At 39.1% G+C, this 22387-nt stretch overlaps 1 protein-coding gene across 1 annotated transcript in view; it reads left to right on the top strand.

The window, feature by feature from the left end:
• The window catches only part of ZNF713 (zinc finger protein 713), a 49361-nt gene extending 27266 nt beyond the window's left edge, over window positions 1-22095 (top strand). The window contains exons 6-8 of the mRNA XM_053672132.1: window positions 6070-6196; window positions 7312-7404; window positions 21038-22095. Coding sequence (XP_053528107.1) covers window positions 6070-6196; window positions 7312-7404; window positions 21038-22095 — 1278 coding nt within the window. The remainder of the gene's footprint in view (window positions 1-6069; window positions 6197-7311; window positions 7405-21037) is intronic.
• Window positions 22096-22387: the final 292 nt, after the last annotated feature.

Genomic DNA, 22387 nt, shown 5'->3' with positions numbered 1-22387 from the left:
TGATAGGTTGGCTATCTCTTCATCACTTAGTTGTATTTTTTCTGGAGCTTTGATCTGTTCTTTCATTTGTCTTTGTCTTGGCACACCTGTTACATTGTAAGGAGTGGAGCCTTAGGTATTCACCAGGGCAGGGCAACCCATGTTGTTGAGTTATGGTGCTCTATGTGGGAGAAGGATTGGAGAAGGAATAATGCTGCCTGCCCAGCTCTCAGCCAACTTTCAGCCACTTCCTCCACTATCCACAGCCAAATTGGGACTGATTACTGGCCTGTCTAGTGCTGATTCCTGGGTGGGTAGTTTTGTGTATGTTCTAGGACCCTATGGGTCTCTCCAACAAACTATCCTGTGAGGCTGGGAGTTTTTCCTGCTGCTGCAACCCCCACAGGTTTTTTTCAGTCAGAGGTTTTGAGGCTTTATTTTTCTTGCATGGGAACGCTGGGTTGTGTGGTCTGTCTCACTCCCCAGTTGTTCCACCTGGTTTATCCACACAAAAATGTGGGACCACATGATCTGCCAGCCACCGCCTCTCCCAGTCCACCAGCTGTCCTTTTGCCCCAAGTCCTCTTCACCTGGTTGCCAGTTATGCCCCTCCTACATGTCTCAATGAATGTTTCTTTTTAACTTTTTGGTTGTTGGACTTCCATACAGTTCAATTCTCTGACAGTTCTGGTTATTTTTTGTTTTTAATATGTTGTTATTCTTTTGGGTGTGTGAGGAGGCAAAGTGTGTCTATCTACACCTTCATCTTGGCTAGAAGTTATGTTTTTTCAAAACTTTTGACTTGGATTGCTCAGAGCTCTGAAGACTGTTAGCACAACAGCTTAGACAGCCTAACATCCATACAGTATTAATACATATAGTTACATTTAGAAATGGATATGGAGTTTTTTTGTGTGTGTTTGTGTGTGTGTGTATCATTATATACATACCTCTGTCTTCCAGCTACAACTACTGAGAGGGCCTAGAAACAATGATACTCCAATAGCACACCTCATGCCCAGTTCCTGGTTCCTAAGTGCCATTCTACGTTAAAAGAGAGCAGACATAGCCACTCAGTATTTGACCAACAGAGCAGAACATGACATTTTGCAACCCTGTAGATACTCTGGTTGGAAGAAAAACCACTCAGTATTTGACCATTAAAAGGAATCAGGAATCCTTGGAGAAGTGGCTGGCTCCAAGCTTGGGGCCGAAAAGCACAAGATGAACTTTTTTTAAAAATATATTTTTATTTTATTGATTATGCCATTTCATTTGTTCTATTCCCCCCTTCATTCCCCTCCACCCTGCACACCCCTCTCCCACAATTCCCCCCCCTTTAGTTCATGAACACGTCTCAAGTTCCTTAGATTCTATATTTCCCCTACTATTCTTGCCCTCCCCCCTATCTATTTTCTATCTAATGTCTATGCTACTTATTTTCTGTACCTTCTCCCCCCTTCTCCTTCTCCCACTGCCCTGTTGCTAACCCTCCATGAGATCTTCATTTCTATGGTTCACTCCTGATTTGGGTGTCCTCTTAATTTGCTTTTGTTTTAGGTGTGGTTGTTGATAACTGTGAGTTTGCTGTCCTTTCACTGTTCATCTTTTTTAACTTCTTTTTCTTAGGTAAGTCCCTTTAACATGTCATATAATAAGGGCTTGGTGATGATGAACTCCTTGAATTTGATCTTATCTGAGAAGCACTTTATCTGCCCTTCCATTCTAAATGAAAGCTTTGCTGGATAGAGCAGTCTTCGTTGTAGGTCTTTGGTTTTCATGACTTGGAATACTTCTTTCCAGCCCCTTCTTGCCTGTAAGGTCTCTTTTGAGAAATCTGCTGACAGTCTGATGGGAACTCCTTTGTAGGTGACTGTCCCCTTAGCTCTTGCTGCTTCAAGGATTCTCTCCTTCATTTTAATCTTGGCTAATGTAATGATGATGTGCCTTGGTGTGTTCCTCCTTGGGTCCAACTTCTTTGGGATTCTCTGAGCTTCCTGGATTTCCTGGAAGTCTATTTCCTTTGCCAGAATGGGGAAGTTCTCTTTTATTATTTGTTCAAATAAGGTTTCCACTTGTGACTGTTCCTCTTCCCCTTCTGGTACTCCTATAATTTGGATGTTGGAGCATTGAGAGATGTCCTGGAGGTTCCTAAGCCTCTCATTTTTTTGAATTCTTGTTTCTTCATATTTTTCTATTTGGTCATTTTTTCCTTCCTTCTGGTCTGCTTCCTTGATTTGAGTCCCAGTTTCCTTTCCATTACTATTGGTTTCCTGTGCATTTCCATTCATTTCAATTAGTTTAGCCTTCATATGTTCCTCTAATTTGTGACTAAAATCAACTAGTTCTGTGAGCATCCTGATTACCAGTGTTTTGAACTGTGCATCTGAAAGTTTGGCTATTTCTTCATCACTTAGATTTATTGGCTCTGGGGCTCTGAGTTGTTCTTGAGCCATGTTTTGATCTATTTGTGCCTGTTGCATATGAGGAGAGGTGCCTTAGGTGTTCACCAGGGCGGGGCCACCCAGGTCGCTGGGTTGCGATGCTGTATGTGGGGGTGGGGTCAGAGAGAGAGCAATGTTGGTCCTCTCCGCTCGTCCTGTCTGCCTCACTGCTCGCCCTTGCCTGTTTATCTGAGCGCAGATGTACGAGCCTGCCGCCCTGCGCTGGGGCCTGCAAGGTCTGTCTCAATGCACATCTCTTCACTGGTTTATCTGCACGTAAATGTGTGACCGCAGACAGGCAGCCGCACCACACCTTTTCTGGGTCCGCCCATAGCTACCCCCGCACCTGGGATCTGCGCCCTTGGCTGCCTGAGCGCAGCCCGGGTTAGGGGATGTTTTTTGCCCAACCCGCTGCGCTGCTGGCTTCGCCCCTCTCACCAGTTTAGCTGAGTGGTCTGTTGTTTTCGGACTTCATATTGTTCGATTTTCTGTGGTTTGGTTAGGTTTATTGTTGTTAAAACTTTGTTGTCTTTAGATTTGGTTGTGCAAGGAAGCAAAGTATTTTCACCTACACCTTCATCTTGGCGGAAATCCTAGGATGAACTTTTAAAGAACATTTTTTCTCTCTCAAAAAGTAAAAGAAATGCTAAAAATGATAGGGACATGTCAAAAGGACACAGGAGTAAGTTTTAAGGGGCTCCTATTGGCTAAACCTAGGATAATCCGAGCATTAAAAGAAATAGTGATAATAAATGTTTATAATTTGTTGAATAAAAAAGTATATAAATCCATCTGATATAAATTAATGAATTAATGAGAAACAAATGTCTTCAGGACAGTAGAAAGCCAACTAAAACTATACAAAGAATAATGGAAATTGAACTAATCATCATTTAACAGCCATCATAATTACCATTGATTCAAACAAGAATTATCAGTGAATGCTGAAACTAATGGATGAAAGTTTGAGGAGGAGCCAAATATTTACAGAGTCTCAAAGTATCTTCTATCCAAGATACTTATTACTTACAGGAGGAAGTAGTAATTTTCTAGTGGAAATTACTAATAGATAACCACCTTAACCAAATTATCAAAGTTAACATTGCCAGTAATGGAACTAGTAAACAATGTGTGCCTCCTATATGATTCATTGAGAACCCAGTGTCCCCTTGCATACTCTTCCTGCTAGAAGTGCATAGTGTGAATCTGTTCAGAAGGAGACATTAGACAAGCCCAAACTGAGGTTTATTCTCAAGATAACAGGCCTGCACTTTTCAAAATCTCAGTGTTGGGAAATACAAAGAAAGGCACAGAAACTGTTACAGATTAAAGAAGACAAAAGATACAAGACTACCAAATGGAGTGTATGACCTTGAATTTTCTTCTGTATAAAAGACATTATCAAAACATTTAGTGGAATTTGAATAATTGTATAGTTTTGACAGTCTTACTGTACCAGTGTTAATTTTCTGATTTTTATTTTGTACTGTTATTATATGACAATTCCATGTTTTTTCAGAAATAAATACCAAATTTTTTAGTTATAAAGGGGTATCATGTCTGCAACTTACTGTTAAATGGTCCAGAAAAGTTACAGAAAGAGAGAATAAGGGAGCGGGGAGGGAAGAATTTCTTTCATTATTCTTGCAACTGTTCTTTTTATTTTTATTTAATTGTTGTTCAAGTACAGTTTTTACAACTGTTCTTGAAGTCTGAAATTACATCCAAATTTTTTATGTTTAAAAAATAATAATGAAGTAGCTCTCTCTGTCCTAATAAGCTGAGATGGAAAAATTTCCAGTATTAATTGTTAAGTTAAAAAACAGTGTATAGCCTTGGCTGTTGTGGCTCACTGGACTGAGCACTGGCCTGCAAACCAAAAGGTTGCTGGTTTAATTCCCAGTCAGGGCACATGTCTGGGTTGTGGACCAGGTCCCTAGTTGAGGGTACATGAGAGGCAACCACACATTAATGTTTCTCTCCCTGTCTTTCTCCTCCCTTTCTCTAAAAATAAATAAATAAAATCATGTTTTAAAGTAGTGTATGAAATGTTAACTTTAAGATAAAAATAAAAAGTGACAGGTAATAATTCATATTCATATTTGCACAAAGAATAATCCTGGAAAAATACAAAAACTTTAAGTAGTGATTATCCATTGGTTGTAGGAGCTGGACAGAGACGAAAGAAGCCTGAGAAAGACATCTTTTACTAAATCTTTTTAATATGTTTTTGTTTCTACACCATATTAATATATTATCTACCTTAAAATAGAATTCGAATAAGGATATGAAAATAAAGAAGAAAGAACAGAAGAAACAGGGAACAAATGCAAGATCATTAGAAAGAATAGAAGGAAGGAGAAACTATAGGCAAGTACTGATTAAGCCAGCCAAAAAGAATTACATATGTGGATATTAAAGAATGTAAACTGTAACTCATAATTTTTCTCACCCTTGTGCTTAAGAAGCATGGGGAAAATTGAATGGAAATTAGAAATAAAAATCACAGAAGGGAAGATATTACAGAAGTAGAGAGGACATCTCTGTGGTGTGATGGAAAAAGCATAGGCTTTAGAATAAGATCTGAGATGAAATTCTGTTCTGCCATTTACTAGCTATATGTCCTTGGATAAATTAATTTCTTCCAGCCTTGGTGACTCATCTCTAAATTGTCCACATCACTGAATTATAATATATTTTAGAAAGATATGTTATCAAAGCATGAAAATTAATTTAAATGAAATGTCAATATTGTACTCAAATATTGAACCTTAACTTGTGGGAAAGAGTACTTACGTAGAACACCACGTTGTACTCATTCTGAAGAACTGAAGAGTTACTGTACCCATGAAGTGGGTTGGACAGCGGGGGGTGGTGTTAGGTAGTAAAGGTGGAGAAGGGGGTGTATATATTGGTGTGCGTCTATGTCTGTAAGTCTGCATCTCTTAGAGCAAAGGGGTTCTTTAAGGAGCATTGATAATGGAGGAAATATAGCAGTCTCCCTTATTTTATGTTCTTACCTGTTTCACGGCAGTTCCTGTTACTGATCTCAACATGTGTCATGTACCTTCTACTGTTAACCTGTTTGCCCTGGTTGCTTTCATTTTGTTTCTATTTTAAATTGAATTTATTGGGTACAACCCACTGAAATATCCTCTCTCCTCTTCTGTCCAAAGCTTGAAATTTTTTAAGGACCGCACAAGATACACCAACTTGATACCTTTCACTGTTTCAGTATATCCTGAATTCTATCATTTCTGAAATCACATAGCATGAATTTCCCATTATTGTTTTTTAATTGTTTGGATTATATGAGATTCTTTTCTGTACAACAGATTATAAAAAGCTTAAAAGCAAGCATTATTTCATGCATGTTTTTATATATGTCTTGAAAGATGTTAGCAAGACAGGCATTGATTGTTGTTTCAAAAATTTTAACCTAGCCCTGGCTGATGAGTTTCTCCCACTTTTTCCTTCCCTCCTTTTTTTATTTTACCTAATTACTGAGAGCCCTGAAGACTCTCAGCACAACAGCTGCTTAGACATCCTAACCTTTGTCTACTGCTGTACCTTTGCCCCTTCCCCTAAGGGTTCCAGTTTTTAAAAAAAATTCTCTGACTGAGCAGGCATGGAATTGATGTTTCAGGAGTCACTGACATTCCAGGATGTGGCCGTGGACTTCACCAGAGAGGAGTGGGACTGGCTGCACCCTGCTCAGAAGAACCTTTACCGAGATGTGATGCTGGAAAACTACAGGAATCTGGTTGCACTTGGTATGTGTGGTTGTGTCCTTCTAAAACTGGAAATCATTCTGATGAGCCTGTAGTAGTCCCCCCTTATTTGCAGGGGGTGCCTGAAACCATGGGTAGTACTGAACTAATATATATATATATATATATATATATATATATATATATATATATATATATATATATATATAGTTTTGCTATTGTATATATAGTTTTGCTAGAACTAATATATATATATAGTTTTGCTATTGTACCTCAAACCATAAAAAATTATAAAAACCATAAAAAATATATAGTTCTATATATAGAACTAATATATAAATATATATTAGTTCAGTACTAATATTTATATTATATTATATTATATTATATTATATTATATTATATTATATTATATTAGTAATATAATATATATACTATGCTTTTTCCTCTTCATACGTACCTGTGATAAAATTTAATGTCTTTTCCATCTTAACTATGCACTTACCACAAACTCCAGCCCTAATTTTTTATGGTTTGAGGTACAATAGCAAAACTAGCACGAACTTCTTTTTTCTTCACAATTTCATGGATAGATGCGTTCTTACCATAGATCTAAACAACCTCAGCATATAATTTTTTCTCTCCTTATTAAGTTGAGAACTTTGACCTTTTTACTTAAGGAAGCATTTTATGCCTCCTATTTGGCATATCTGAATTGCCAGCATCACTACTCTTGTGTTTTAGGGTCATTATAATATAAAATAAGTGTTGCATTTGGTTACTAAGACAGTCCATCTGATAACCAGGATGGCTACTGTGTGACTAACTGGCCTGGAGCTTCTATAGCATTGATATGCTGGACAGAGGGGTGATTCCCTTCATGGATGGGATAGAGCGAAATAGACCGGGATTTGAACCATTACTCTGCACACAGATCAGAAAAGTGTATGGGACTCAAGCTGACCTTCTTTCCTAATACCAGATGATGACTACTGTATACTAATTATCTGTCTTTTTGCCTACGGCAGAAGATGGCTTAAATAAATAACTTAGGTTGGTCGTGGAAAAAAAAGACTAAAAATGTTTGGAAATGAGTTCTGAGAGAAATTTTTTTGTTTCTAGTATAAACTTCTGAGATACATTTTTCCCATGAATAGGGCATCAACTTCATAAGCCAGAGGTGATCACTCAATTGGAGGAAGAAGAGCAGTGGATGATAGAAAGAGACGGCCCACCGGACACTCATCCAGGTGAGAAGCAAGCACTTTAGTATTTGCTACTGGGTGAAGGGAAACAGTCACTTCTGAAATACCCAACTGGGTGTATTCCTAATCTCTCTCTGGGATTTAAAGAAGACTGAAGACTTTTTAAAAATCAGTTCCATATTTGACTTTTTCCCAAAGAGAAAGTGGCATTCTTACTTTTCTGATTAAACAAGTAATATATACTTATTACCCTAAAATTTACACAACACAAAAGTTATTTTGAAGGTATTAGTCTGATGTCCATAAATATATTGATGTTGCAGATCTCCACATAGCACTTTCTATTTTTTATTCACACATTCTCTCTTTGTATTCTTTAAGTCTTTTTTTCCATATCAAAAATCCTCTGTCATTTTTACCTACTTTCATTTTTTCTCTTTCCTTTCATTATCAAGTTATTTAAACTTGTCCGAAAGCCATAGTCTTGGTTTTTATTCACATGCTCACCTTTGTGCTATAATTTACTTGGTACTAAAATTGTTTTCTTGGATGCTACCACTGACTTTCTTCCAGTCATATCCAGTGGCTAAAAAACCATAGTCATTGTCTCCTATGAACTTGTACTTGACTGTGTTGACTTTACTTTCTTGAAATTTTCTTCTACCCTGGCTTATGATACACACTGTCCTTGCCTCTTTCAGCTTTTCTCCTGTATCTTTACCTGCTCCTGTACTACCTTCTCTCCCTCCTTAGTCTTCTAAAGGTGTGTATTTCTATGGACTTAGTGTTCCATTCCATAGTACAATGCTTTTAAGTAGCCTTCTATGTCAGTTTCCCCCATTTCTAGTCTAAGTATTTCACCCACATTCTCTTTCCAGATTTTAGATTATATTTTTATTTATGAATGTCATGCTATTATTTAATTAAGTACTGTATTTCAGAACCTGGGTCTGTTGACTTTATACTCTCTCCTTTAAAACATTTCACTAAATATGAGACTTCTTGACCAAAAGAAACCCTCCATAGTTCCCTGTTGTTAGCATAACACCTACAATGCTCTGCCTGGGTTATATCAGCAAATAGTTGACTGCTACTTATATACTATATTGCACTCTGGTTGATTAAGCCATGCTTAACCTGCCCCATCTCCATCTAATTTCCCACTCTGATTCTTTGTCGTGGCACTTTGCTTCATCATTTGGACTTGGTTTTGTTTTGTTCAAACTTCTGCTTTTTCATTTTGACTTGGACTTGGCTGTCCTTCTTGCTTTTAGTGCTCTAGATTATTTTAGGCAGGAAACTTTATTCCTAATTCAGCCTCTTTGAATGTGAACTTGGGCCTGACCAGTGCTGGCATTCCATGGGTAGTGGCTAATAATAAAAAACATTTTGTCAGGAACCTCTAGCACTTTCCTTGACAACAGTGGGTGACATTATTTCTATGAACCTCCACACCCTGAATCCCAGCAAGTAGGAAACTAAAGAAAAGAAATGAAAACTCCCCTTTCAGGTAAATTGTCAGGGTAGGCACCTACAGCAGAAGTCAGAGCTGTTCTATCCAAGGGGTACATATGCTGCCATATGTAGGGTCCACACTGTCTCCCATTATGGCCCTACCCACAGATGACCCTCAACTAGAGAAAGTAATTGCTAAGGTCAGAAGATTCCCTTATGCATGTATATGTGGATACCCAAAGCTCTTGGTTCATAGCTCAGCTTGAACAACTGATTTTTTCCCCATCCTCGTCAGGGACAGGCATTAGCAGTCTCCTCCAAGGAAGCTACTTGTGCTTTTGCATTATCCTGTGAGACATAATCAGTGGTCCTTCTGATGAGAATGTGGAAAACATTTCTGTTAATCAAAGGACACATAGAATGATCTGGCTTTTAAGACCTAATTCTGATGTGTTTTCTGGGATATTACCTGCCTCATTGTTGTTGACATCTGCTGATATGTATTTATCTAGAAATCTCTTCCTAGCTAAGATGAGACCTAGAAAATGTCTGGAGGATTTATCAATGAAGAGGTTAATAATTATATTAACAAGAGAAATAACAGGACTGATTAGAAGAACAATCAATTTGTACATTGTCAAATGAACAGAGGTAAAAAAAATGCAGAGCTAGTATGTGTACAGTTCTCTCATAAGAAGCTAGAACAAGAAAGGAGGACGATAAAGAGGATATTTGCTGGAATAAGAAGGTAGTGTCAAAAGAAGATTGTTCTAAGCAGGAATGATTTTAGCTTGTTTATAATGCTGAAGGGAAGGAGTCAGTAGAAAGGATAAGGAGAAATAGGTACGAAAGATGGATCACAGTTCTAGAAGACATGGGACTGGGATAAAAAGATTAGGGTGATTTTGTACAGAAATAAGTTTGTTTGTGGCAAACTTGGGGAGTTCACACATGGTGATTTTTATTTCCTTGGTGAAGTGGGAGACAAGGTCTTCTGTTGAATGTAAAGGAATTTGTAGGCCAAGGCAAGATCTTGAGCACTTGCTGTAGCTCATAGAGGTCAATGGAAGCTGATCAAAGAATAGTAAAGGGATTACTGAGCAGCTTCAGGGATCCCAATGAGTTTTTTCCTATATATATGTGGTTTCTAATTTCCATGTGTATGCCATTTCTCCTGTTATATTCATCACTGGAATAGGTTTGTAGAGCCTAAGTTGAGGGCACGTTTGACTAGTGGAACTAAAGGAGGAAAACTGTGAAATCGAGTTAGTTAATTCAAGTGGTTTGACTTAGAATCCAAGAAGTGACAAGGAGTAAAATAAGGTCTGAAGAGGACTGAAAACTGAAAGACAACGAAAGAGCCAAAGAAATGTAGGTCTAGATGAGGTCAGAAAGCAAGTAGAATGTGAATAGGGCATGAGTCTACTCACTGGGCAGGAAGGTGTGACATTGAGTTTGAGATTTATTAAATGGAGTAAAGTTAGAGTATAACTGTGGAGCCAGGTAAGTAGATTGTTGAAGAAGAGTGAAGACAGGTGCACAAACAACTACCAGTTAGAAAAATAAGATGGAAAAGAAGAGTCTCATTCAATAAGAATTAAAAAGATAAAACATCTAGAAATAAACGTTCAACAAGAAATGTGCAATACATCCACGCTGTCGCAAAGAGTAGGAACTCCTTCTTTCTGCTGCATAGTATTCTGGAGATTCTGGAGTGCATTATGCTAAGTGAAATAAACCAGGTGGTGAAAGACAAATAACCAAGGACTTCCGCCAAGATGGAGGTTTAAGGTGGATGTGCCGTGCCTCCTCACACAACCAAGTTTAGGGACAACTAAATATTAGCATCAGAAAACACAACCAGAACATGGAAAACTGAACTTTTCGGAAGTCCGCTAACAACAAATTCTTCGGCCCCACCGGTAAGGGGCGAAACCGGCGTCGGGTGAGGAGTTACAAAGGAGGGCTCAATCGACCCGGGCGCGGAATCCAGACGCACGGGTTCCAAACCCAGGATTGGACCTAGTGAGCGACTGAGCGGCCCATTGGGTGAGCGACTACGGAGGAGTCAGTGGGGAGGCGGTGGCAGCGAGTTGACTGTGGTTGCCTGGTTGCACGCCGGTGAGGGAGTGAACGCTTGGACCGGCGGCGCCATTTCCCGCTCTGACCACGCCCCCACATACAGCGTCACAACCCAGCGACCGGGGAATCCAAGGCGCCGCTCCTCCCACTTAAAGGGCCAGAACAGACCAAAAATGTCGCAGGAAGACCTCAAAGCCCCAGAGATAAATCTAAGTGACGAAGAAATAGCAAATCTCTCAGACGCACAGTTTAAAACACTGGTCATCAGCTTCCTCACAGATCTGGTGGACTATAGCCACAAATTAGAGAAACATATGAAGGCTAAATTAAGGGAAATGAATGGAATTCCACAGGAAAACCATAGAGATGAAAAAAAAACTGGGACTCAAATCAATGGAGTGGACCAGAAGGAAGAAGAAAAAAATCATCAAACAGAAAGGAATGAAGAAATAAGAATTCAGAAAAATGAGGAGAAGCTTAGGAACCTCCAGGACATCTATAAACGCTCCAATATCTGAATTATAGGGGTACCAGAAGGGGGAAAGACACAACCACCAGTGGAAAAACTATTTGAACAAATAATAAAAGAAAATTTCCCCAATCTGGCAAAGGAAATAGACTTCCAAGAAATCCAAGAAGCCCAGAGAGTACCAAAAAGTTGGACTCAAGAAGAAACACACCAAGGCATATCATAATTACATTAGCCAAAATTAAAATGAAGGAAAGAATCCTGGAAGCAGCAAGAGGTAAGGGGACAATCACCTACAAAGGAGTCCCCATCAGGCTGTCAGCAGATTTCTCAAAAGAGACCTTACAGGCAAGAAGGGGCTGGAAAGAAATATTCCAAGTCATGAAATCTAAAGACCTACAACCAAGATTGCTCTACCCAGCAAAACTTTCATTTAGAACGGAAGGACAGATAAGGTGCTTCTCAGATAAGACCAAATTCAAGGAGTTCATCATCACCAAGCCCTTATTATATGAAATGTTAAAGGGACTTATCTAAGAAAAAGAAGTTAAAGAAACATGAACAGTGAAAGGACAACAAACTCACAGTTATTAACAACCACACCTAAAACGAAAGCAAACTAAAAGGACAGCTAGATCAGGAGTGGAAACATAGAAATGAAGATCTCAAGGAGGGTTAGCAACAGGGGAGTGGGAGGAGGAGACGGGGGGGAGAAGGTACAGAAAACAAGTAGCATAGACAGTAGATAGAAAATAGATGGGGGGGCAAGAATAGCATGGGAAATATAGAACCTAAAGGACTTGAGACACATGGACATAAACTAAAGAGGGGTAATGGTGGGGTTGGGGGGGCAGGGTGGAGGGGAATGAAGGGGGGAATAGAACAACTGTAACAGCATAATCAATTCAAAAATAAATAAATAAATTTATTTTAAAAAAAAGACAAATAACCATATAATCTCACCTATAAGCGGAACCTAATTAACAAAACAAACAAACAAGCAAAATATAACCAGAGACATTGAAATTAAGAACGAACTGACAGTAACCAGAGGGGAGGTGGGAGGGGGGAATGGGGAGAAAAGGGGAAGGGTTTTCAGGAATGTGTATAAAGGACACATGGACAAAAACCAAAGAGGGTAGGATGAAGGGTGGGGAGTGTGGATGGCTGTGGTGGTGAGGAGTTGGGGGTAGAAAATGGAGACAATTGTACTTGAACAACAATAAAAAAAGTGTTCAATACACTTGAGGAAAACCTTAAGACATTTCTGACAGACACATAAATGAACTAGTCGGACACACCAAGATGTCAGTGGCTCTACTTTACGTGTAATGTAACTTCATAAAAAGAACCTACAAGGTTTTGGGAGGATCTGGATAAGTTCATTCTAAAGTTCACATAAAAAAAAAAAGCAAAACTCAAAAATACTCAGGACTTCTAGCCAACATAGAGGCATAGGTACACAAACTGTGCCTCCTTGCACAACCAAAAGGACAATAGCAAATTTAAAAACAAAAAACAACCAGAACTGACAGGAAATCGAATTGTATGGAAGTACAACAACCAAGGAGTCAAAGAAGAAATATTCATTCAGACCAGTAGACCTTTTAATAAATAGTGGGTAGCCATCTGGAAAGAGATAAAATTGTACCCATAGCTTACCCCTTAAACCAAGATAAATTCCAAAGGTGTCAGAGACTTTAACTATAAACGTGAAACCATAGGAGACCTGGAAGAAAACACAAGAGAAATCTTTTGTAAACTTAAAATGAGGAAGTCTTTTCTGACTGTGATTCAAAATTTAGAAGCCATTAAAAAAGATTTATACATTCAATACACACAAATCCCAAAGTCTGCATGGTACAGAGTAATAAAGCAAAAAGCTAAATAGAAATGGGGGAAGTATTTGAACAGCATCTCCACATGCTCCCATATATGTGGCGTGATCAGTGCCTACCCTCCTTTAAGGGCAGTTGCAGACATGTCTACTACATGAGGGCTTAGGTTAGGTGAGAACCTGGGCAAATGGACTAGAGTTTGTTCTTCAAAACTCCTTTGAAGCCCAAGATAATCATTGTCTCAGTCTGGAGTCTAGTCCCTGTCCCCTGGCATCCAACCAGAATGTAAATAGGCAGCCTGTGCCTGAAGATCTGATGTGTCTTCAGGGGGCTCACGGCAGGGGAGCAACGCCTGCACAGTCAGTCCTCCTGGGTCAGCAGGTGGCAAGTCTGTAACCAGCAGTAGGAGTTTTCACTTCAGACATTACATAAATGCCTAACCAGTATGCTGTGCACCTGAAATGCTAAGTTGGAAAGAATATCTAAGGACATGGACAATATTTCAGGTATGATGTCAATGGAAAAATCTGCTTGGCAAATAAATTTGTTTTTGTAAAATACATGAATATGTTAATACATACATAGAAAGACTAGCAGATTATCATAATTTTAAAAAGGGAGTTTTTCCTTTTTCCTCAAAGAGGCAAGCCCCCAAAAGAATGAAATAAAAAAAGCAGCATGAGCATGTTGGTCAGGCTGCCATGTTTCCAGGGACAAACAAATGTTCTGGAGGCTAAGCCTTAGGGAATGGGTGCCCTGACGTCTGCTCCAAGGCAGGAGGAGCCTAGAGCACCATACTTACCAGCAGCTCCAGGAGCTAGCTCTGCAGCCTACAGGTACTGGTGCTAAGAGAACAGGGTAGTCAGTCTTCAGAGCCAGCCAACCATTCCAAACATTTTAGAGCCAAAGTTCCTGGGTAGATAAAAGCTTTTACCAAAAGAGAGTGGTCCAGTTGATAATTTGGTTCAAGTGATAAATTGGTTTAAAATGAATTTTCTAAATCACTTATTTTTAGTAATTTTTAGACCATAGTAATTTCTGTTTATCTTTTTCTACATCTTTGAGCATATTGATCTGTTTTTCACAATTTTTTGACTTGGACTTTTTTCTTTTTTACTTCACGTTCAGTCAGCAAGCTATTCTGCTGTGGTGTTTTTAATAACAGTAAGTTCAATATAACCTAAGTGGGAATTGATTAAAAATACACTGATGTCCTGGCTGGTGTTGCTCAGTGGATTGAGCACCGGCCTGTGAACCAAAGAGTAGCTGGTTCGATTCCCAGCCAGAGCACATGCCTGGGTTGCAGGCCAGGTCCCCAGTAGGGGGTGTGCAAGAGGCAACCACACACTGATGTTTCCCTCTCTTTCTCCCTCCCTTTCCCTCTCTGAAAAATAAAATAAAAATCTTTAAAAAATACATTGGAATAGTACATCTATAAAATTAGATATTTTACAGTGCCTCAAAAATTATATGGAAATGTATTTGTTGACATGGAAATGTATTCCTCATGTGCAGTGATATAAAAAAGCAAAATATAAAACAGTATTATGGTATAATTCCTACATTATTTTTCCAGAACAGTTCCTGGCATAACTATTGTTGGTGCCCTCTTCTCCTGTCGAGTGACCTATTGAGGACACTGCGCAAGCGCACCATGCCTAGAGCTTTGGTGTTCAGGCATCCCTCCGCGTCCTTGCAGGCTCAGCCCCAGAGCACCCCAGTAAAGCAAGTCTCAGGAAATTTGTGATTTCCCAGTGCACATGAAAGTTATGTTTACACTGTACTGCAGTCTATTAAGTATGCAAAGCATTGTCTAAAAAATAATGTATGTACTAAATTTAAAAATACTTAATTGCTCAAAAATGCTAACCATCATCTGGAATTTTAGCAAGTCATAATCTTTTGCTGAAGGAGGGTTTTTCTTCAGTTTTGATGGCTGTTGACTGATCAGGCTGGTGGTTGCTGAAGGTAGGGGTGGCTGTGGCCATTTCTTAAATTAAGACAACAGTGAACACCAATTGACTGTACCTTTCACCAACAATTTCTCTGTAGCACACAGTGCTCTTTGATAGCATTTTAGCCAAAGTAGAGCTTCTTCCAAAATTGAAGTCGATCCTCTGAAACTCCACCACTGCTGTATCAACAAAGTTTATGTCACATTCTAATTCCTTTGTTATCCTTTCAACAATCTTCACGGCATCTTCACCAGGAGTAGATTCATCTCAAAAAACCACTTTCTTTGTTTATATGTAAGAAGAAACTCTTCATCCATTAAAGTTTTATCATCAGATTGGGCAATTCACTCACATCTTCAGGCTCTACTTCTTTTTTTTTTTAATTTAATCTTATTTTTTTATTGACTATGCCATTACAGTTGTTCTATTCCCCCCTTCATTCCCCTCCACCCTACCCCCCATCCCCACCATTACCCCACCTTTAGTTTATGACCATGTGTCTCAAGTTCTTTAGATTCTATATTTCCCATACTATTCTTGCCCCCCATCTATTTTCTATCTACCATCTATGCTACTTATTTTCTGTACCTTCTCCCCCCTTCTCCTCCTCCCATTCCCCTGTTGCTAACCCTCCTTGAGATCTTCATTTTTTTTGTTTCCACTCCGGATCTAGCTGTCCTTTTAGTTTGCTTTTGTTTAGGTGTGGCTGTTAATAACTGTGAGTTTGCTGTCCTTTCACTGTTCATATTTTTTTAATTTCTTTTTCTTAGATAAGTCCCTTTAACATTTCATATAATAAGGGCTTGGTGATGATGAACTCCTTGAATTTGATCTTATCTGAGAAGCACTTTATCTGTCCTTCCATTCTAAATGAAAGTTTTGCTGGATAGAGTAATCTTGGTTGTAGGTCTTTGGATTTCATGACTTGGAATACTTCTTTCCAGCCTCTTCTTGCCTGTAAGGTCTCTTTTGAGAAATCCGCTGACAGTCTGATGGGAACTCCTTTGTAGGTGACTGTCCCCTTATCTCTTGCTGCTTCTAGGATTCTCTCCTTCATTTTAATCTTGGCTAATATAATTATGATGTGCCTTGATGTGTTCCTTCTTGGGTCCAACTTCTTGGGGACTGTCTGAGCTTCCTGGATTTCCTGGAAGTCTATTTCCTTTGCCAGATTGGGGACATTCTCCTTTATTATTTGTTCAAATAAGTTTTCCACTGGTGGCTGTGCCTTTCCCCCTTCTGGTACCCCTATAATTCGGATGTTGGAGCGTTTAAAGATGTCCTGGAGGTTCCTAAGACTCTCCTCATTTCTTTGAATTCTTGCTTCTTTACTCTTTTCTGTTTGGCCATTATTTGCTTTCTTCTGGTCCACTCCATTGATTTGAGTCCCAGTTTCCTTTTCATCGCTATTGGTTTCCTGTGCAATTCCATTCATTTCAATTAGTTTTGCCTTCATTATGTTTCTCTAATTTGTGGCTATAATCAACCAGATCTGTGAGCATCCTGATCACCAGTGTTTTAAACGGTGCGTCTGAGAGTTTTGCTATTTCTTCATCACTTAGATTTATAAGTTCTGGGGCTTTGAGATCTTCTTGAGCCATTTTTGGTCTGTTCACACCAGTTAAGTATGAGGAGCGGAGCCTTGGACTCCCAGGTCGCTGGGTTGTGACGCTGTATGTGAGGGTGTGGTCAGAGCGGGGAAATGGCCACCCCCTCTGCTGTTTCACGCTGCTGGGTGAGAAGCAGAGCCTTAGGTGGTTCACCAGGGCAGGGCTACTCAGGTCGCTGGGTTATGACGCTGTATGTGGAGGTGGGGCCAGAGCAGGGAAATGGCTGCGCCCTCTGCTGCTGCTCGCAGCTGGGGCCTGCTGGGTCCCATCTCACCGCCCACTCCCTTGCTGGTCTATCTGCGCACGAATGCACAATCAACGTCAAATCTTGGCCCTGCTCCCTCGCTGGTTCCCCGCTGTCGCTCGCTGGGTCGCTCACTAGGTCCACCCGTTGCAACCCTGCGCCTGGGTTCCTTGTGCCTGAGTCCTTCTGACCAAGTTTTTTTGTGCAACCCCGCTCTGCCAGCTGCTGGTTTCGCCTCTCTTACCGGTCAAGCTGAAGAATTTGTTGTTATCAGACTTCCAAAAGTTCAATTTTCTGTGTTCTGGCTGTGTTTTCTGTTGCTAATATTTAGTTGACTGTAAACTTGGTTGTGTGAGAAGGCACGGCGTCTCCACCTATGCCTCCATCTTGGTGGAAGTCCAGGCTCTACTTCTAACTCTAGTTATCTTGCAGTTTTTCACCACATCTGCAGCTATTTCCTCCAGTGCAGTCTTGAACTCCTGAAAATCATCCACGAGGGTTGGAATCAACTTTGTCCAAACTCCTGTTAATGTTGATATTTAGAACTCTTCCCATGAATCATGAACGTTCATAATAGCATCTATAATGGGGAATCCTTTTCAGAAGATTTTCAATCTACATTGCCCAGATCCATCGGAGGAATCACCACGTATGACAACCATAGCCTTACAAGATATACTTACCATGTTTTTCAGACTATAAGACATGCTTTTTTACCACACTTTTTGCTTTAAAAAATTTCCCCCTATTCTCCTCCCCTAAAACCTAGGTGCATCTGGGGTCTGCACCATAAGACACACCTAGGTTTTACAGGAGGAAAATAGGAAAAAAAATTTGAAGCAAAAAATATGGTAAAAAAAAAAAAGGTGCATCTTATAGTCTGAAAAATGTGGTAAATAATAAGACCTGAAGGTTAAAATTACTCCTTGATCCATGGGCTGCAGAATGGATGCTGTGTTAGCCCGCATGAAAATAACATTAATCTCGTTGTATATTTTCAGGAGAGCACTTGAGTGACCAGCTGTATTGTCAATGAGCAGTAATATTTTGAAAAGAATCGTTTTATCTGAGCAGTAGGCTCAGTGGGTTTAGAATATTCAGTAAACCATATTGTAAACAACTGCGCTGCCATCCAAGTTTTGTTGTTCTATTTATAGAGCATAAGCAAAGAGATTTAGCATAATTCTTAAGGCCCCTAGAATTTTTGGAATGGTAAGTGAGCACTGGCTTCAAGTTAAATTCACCAACTACATTAGCCTTTAACAAGAGAGGCCGTCCTTTGAAGATCTGAAGCCAGGCATTAACTTCTCCTCTAGTTATGGTAGTCCTAGGCGACATCTTCTTCCAATGAAAGGTTGTTTCATATACACTGAAAATCTGCTTAGTGAAGTCACCCTTATTAATTATCTTAGCTAGATCTTCTGGATATTTGCTGCAGCTTCTATGTCAGCACTTGCTGCTTCACCTTGCACTTTTATGTTATGGAAATGCCCTCTTTTCTTAAACCTCATAAACCAACCTCTGACAGCTTCATTCTTTTTTCCTGAAGTTTCCTCACCTCTCTTAGCCTTCAGTAAAATTGAAGAGTGTTAAGGCTTTGCTCTGGGTTAGGCTTTGGTTTAGGGAATCTTGTGGTTGATTTGATATTCTATCCAAAACACTAAAACTTTCTCGGTATCAGCAATAAGGCTGTTTCCCTTTCTCATTCATGTGTTCATTTGGAGTGGCACTTTTCATTTCCTTTAAGAACTTTTCCTTTGCATTCACAACTTAGCTAACTGGCACAAGGAGCCTAGCTTTTGCCCCAACTCATCTTTCAACAAGCCTTCTTCACTAAGCTTAATCTTTTCTAGCTTTTGATTTAAAGTGAGATATGTGCAATTCCTCCCTTCACTTAAACACTTAGATGACATTTTAGAGTTAACTGGCCTAATTTCAAGATTCATGTGTCTCAGGGAGTAGGGAGGCCCAAGGAGAGAGAAAGAGGGATGGAAGGAAAGGCCAGTCAGTGTAGCAGTCAGAGCACATTTGTAGACTAAGTTTCACCTTCTTACGTAGGTATGGTTTGTGGCACCCCAAAACAGTTACAATGGTAACATCAAAGTGATCACAGATCAGCATACCAAATATAGTAATAATGGAGAAGGTTGAAAGATGGTGAGAATTACCAAAATGTGACACAGAAACACAAGGTGAGCAAAGGATGTTGGAAAAATGCTGGTAGACATGCTCAGTGTAAGGTTGCCACAGACCTTCAATTTGTAAAAATCGTAATATCTGTGAAGTGCAGTAAAGTGGGGTGCAATAAAATGAGGTATGCTTGTACATTCCCTGAGGTCAGAAGACCAAGACTAGTGCATGACTCACCTTTAAGAAAGCTAAAGCAGTCCAAGGCCCAAGAACTGCTGACTAATGAAACAGCTTTGGTGGGTGAGCCAGGAGAAGCTGTTGAGTTAGGATCAGTGTTCACTACTTACTACACAAGTGTTTGGGACAGGGTATCAGGGGTGTTTTTCTTGAGTCAGCCAGCATGATCTTGGATCTTGTTTGACAGGGTTTATGCCCTCAGGTGTCTCCCAAGGGACAACTCAGTATAGAGCTGTATCTATCTAGATAATGGAAATGGCAGGAGAGAGAGCCTCCCAAGAGTCACAGGAGTTCCCAAAAGGGAGTCTGCTCAACCATCAGCTAGGCTGAGAATATGAAGCCACCTAGTTACACAAAAATTGTCCTATCTCCTAATCCCTCCTCCCACCACACAGCTTCTATCCTCCAACTCTTATGAGAATGGAGCTAAACAACAATAGTGAGTGAAGGAAAAGGTAAGCAGGGAAATAGTGAAGTGAGAAAAGAGAATAGAGTCAGAGAAAAGACAAGCGTGGAAAGAGCAGAGTTGGGACAGGGGTCACCAGGAAGAGAGTAGAGTGGGAGAAGAGGCAGGCAGAGAGAGAGAAGAAATATGACTCTAACAGACCCAGAGGAGGCGAAAGAGATTAATTTTGGAGTCTTGACTACTACACGTGAGTGAACATTTTAATTAGTGAGGAGAGATTGTGTTTGTGACAATGTAACAGGTGTACCTATTTATTACATAAGAATTTATTTACTACATAAGAATTAGGAGGAAAGTCCTGGGACCTGCCCAAATCTTCATCTAGAAGCAAAGGAATAATTCCCCCACTAAGTAAATTTTAAAGTGGAGATTGAAATGAAATTTTGTTTTTATCACATCCATGAGTCATGCTTGTTCAAAATATGGTTTACATTTATATTTGTGTGAACATAGGAAAAATCTGGCAAGATAGATCCAAACTATTAACAATGATTGTCTCTAAGATGTGGAATTCTTACTTTATGTATTTCCACATTATTTGAATATATTACTATAAACAAGTATTAGTTTTAACAAAAGATCAAAAATAGGAAGAAATACTTTTTAAATAAACAAGTAGCTGTCATTATAGTAGAATAATCCACAGGTGAAACCTATCTTCTCTAAATACAATTTTTCCTCTAATATCTCCCACCTCTGAGCACAGACCTTTCTTGAATATTTCTTATTCTCCTTCCCATTTTCTTTCAACTGCAGACACTCCTGGATGATCTCTTCATCTCACAGTCACCACACATGCTTTAAAATTTCCCCCCAGCTCACTGCCTCTTGTCATCTTTTTATATTCTTCTACTTGTTTTGTGGCCACATTTTAAAACTTTTCAGTGCCACAATTGTCTTGATTGCATTATTGTCAGTTTCATTTGGTAATTCATTATTCAACAACTTTCTTCAAAACACAGAATATGCTGCAGAGTATTTGTACATTCTGAATTTCTTTTGTTTTATGTTATTAGACATATATATTATACTATAAACCCCCAGTTACTATTTTTTAATAAGTCTAGTACCTGGCACCATATATAGTTATTACAATATTATTGACTATATGCCCTATACTGTACTTTATATCCCCATGACTATTTTGTAACTACCAATGTGCACTTCTTAATTTGTTCTGAATTTCTTTTAGATGGGGAAAATAGACCTGAAGTCAAAAAATTAACTCCAACCCAAAATTTTTCTGATGAAAATCAAACCCATGACATGATAATGGAGAGACTAACTGGAGACGATTTCTGGTACTCCATTCTAGGAGGACTCTGGGATTTTGATTACCAGTTAGAGTTTCACCAAGAAAACCAGCAGAAACATTTAGGTCAAATATCTTTCATCCAAAAAAAGATTACAAAGGAGAGAAGCCTTGAATGTACTGGATTTGAGGAAAACTATAAAATGAACTCAAATCTTAGAATGCATCAGCAAATTTCTTCAATTGAAATACCCCTTACTTCAGACACACAAGGAAATAACACCAAACATAATTCAGAATTGATTTACTATCAGGGAAACTATATAAGAAACAATACTTATGAATATAATGAGTGTGGGAGAATCTTCAATCAGCATGTTCTTCATATTAATCATATTCATACTGAAGAGAGACCCAGTGAATGTAGGAAGGCCTTCAGCCACAATTCATCATTTACCCAACCTCAGATAGTCCTTACAGGAGAGAAGCCCTATAAGTGTGATGAATGTGGGAAAAGATTCAGCCAGAGGATACATCTTATTCAACATCAGCGAATTCATACAGGAGAAAAACCTTTTATATGCAATGAATGTGGGAAAGCCTTTCGTCAGCATTCATCCTTCACTCAGCATCTGAGGATTCATACTGGAGAGAAGCCCTACAAATGTAATCAATGTGGCAAAGCCTTTAGCCGAATCACATCCCTTACTGAACATCATAGACTTCATACTGGAGAGAAACCTTATGAATGTAGTTTTTGTGAAAAAGCCTTTAGCCAGAGGACACATCTTAACCAGCACGAGAGGACTCATACAGGAGAGAAGCCCTATAAATGTAATGAATGTGAGAAAGCCTTTAGCCAGAGTGCACACCTTAATCAACATAGGAAAATCCATACTCGGGAGAAATTATGTGAATATAATAAATGTGAGAATGTTTTAAGCCACAGTCCTTCACTTAATCAGCAGCATATAACTCATGGGGGGGAAATCATATGAATATATAAATGTAGGAAGTGTTTCGTCTGATCTTTCCATCCAATTCAATATTAAATTATTCATAGTGGAAAGTTTATTAGCAAACATCTAATGCATAGAAAGGAAATAGATTTAGACCTTAAACTAGTAGCATATTATATTCCCAAGAGAGATTATAAAAAGTGAAAATAATTTATTTTATAAACAAGATTTTATTAGGAGTTGTGTTCCAAATCTGATATAAAACTTTTTAAAAAATGTATTGATGACTTTAGAGAGAGAAGGAGAAAAAGAGAGAAACACTGATTTTGCT

The sequence above is a fragment of the Artibeus jamaicensis genome, unplaced genomic scaffold (genome assembly GCF_021234435.1).
Source record: "Artibeus jamaicensis isolate MK-2021 breed Jamaican fruit bat unplaced genomic scaffold, CSHL_Jam_final contig_729, whole genome shotgun sequence".
Lineage (NCBI taxonomy): Eukaryota > Metazoa > Chordata > Mammalia > Chiroptera > Phyllostomidae > Artibeus > Artibeus jamaicensis.
Note: the sequence above shows the minus strand (reverse complement) of the source record. Positions and strands in the feature narration are given on the sequence as shown.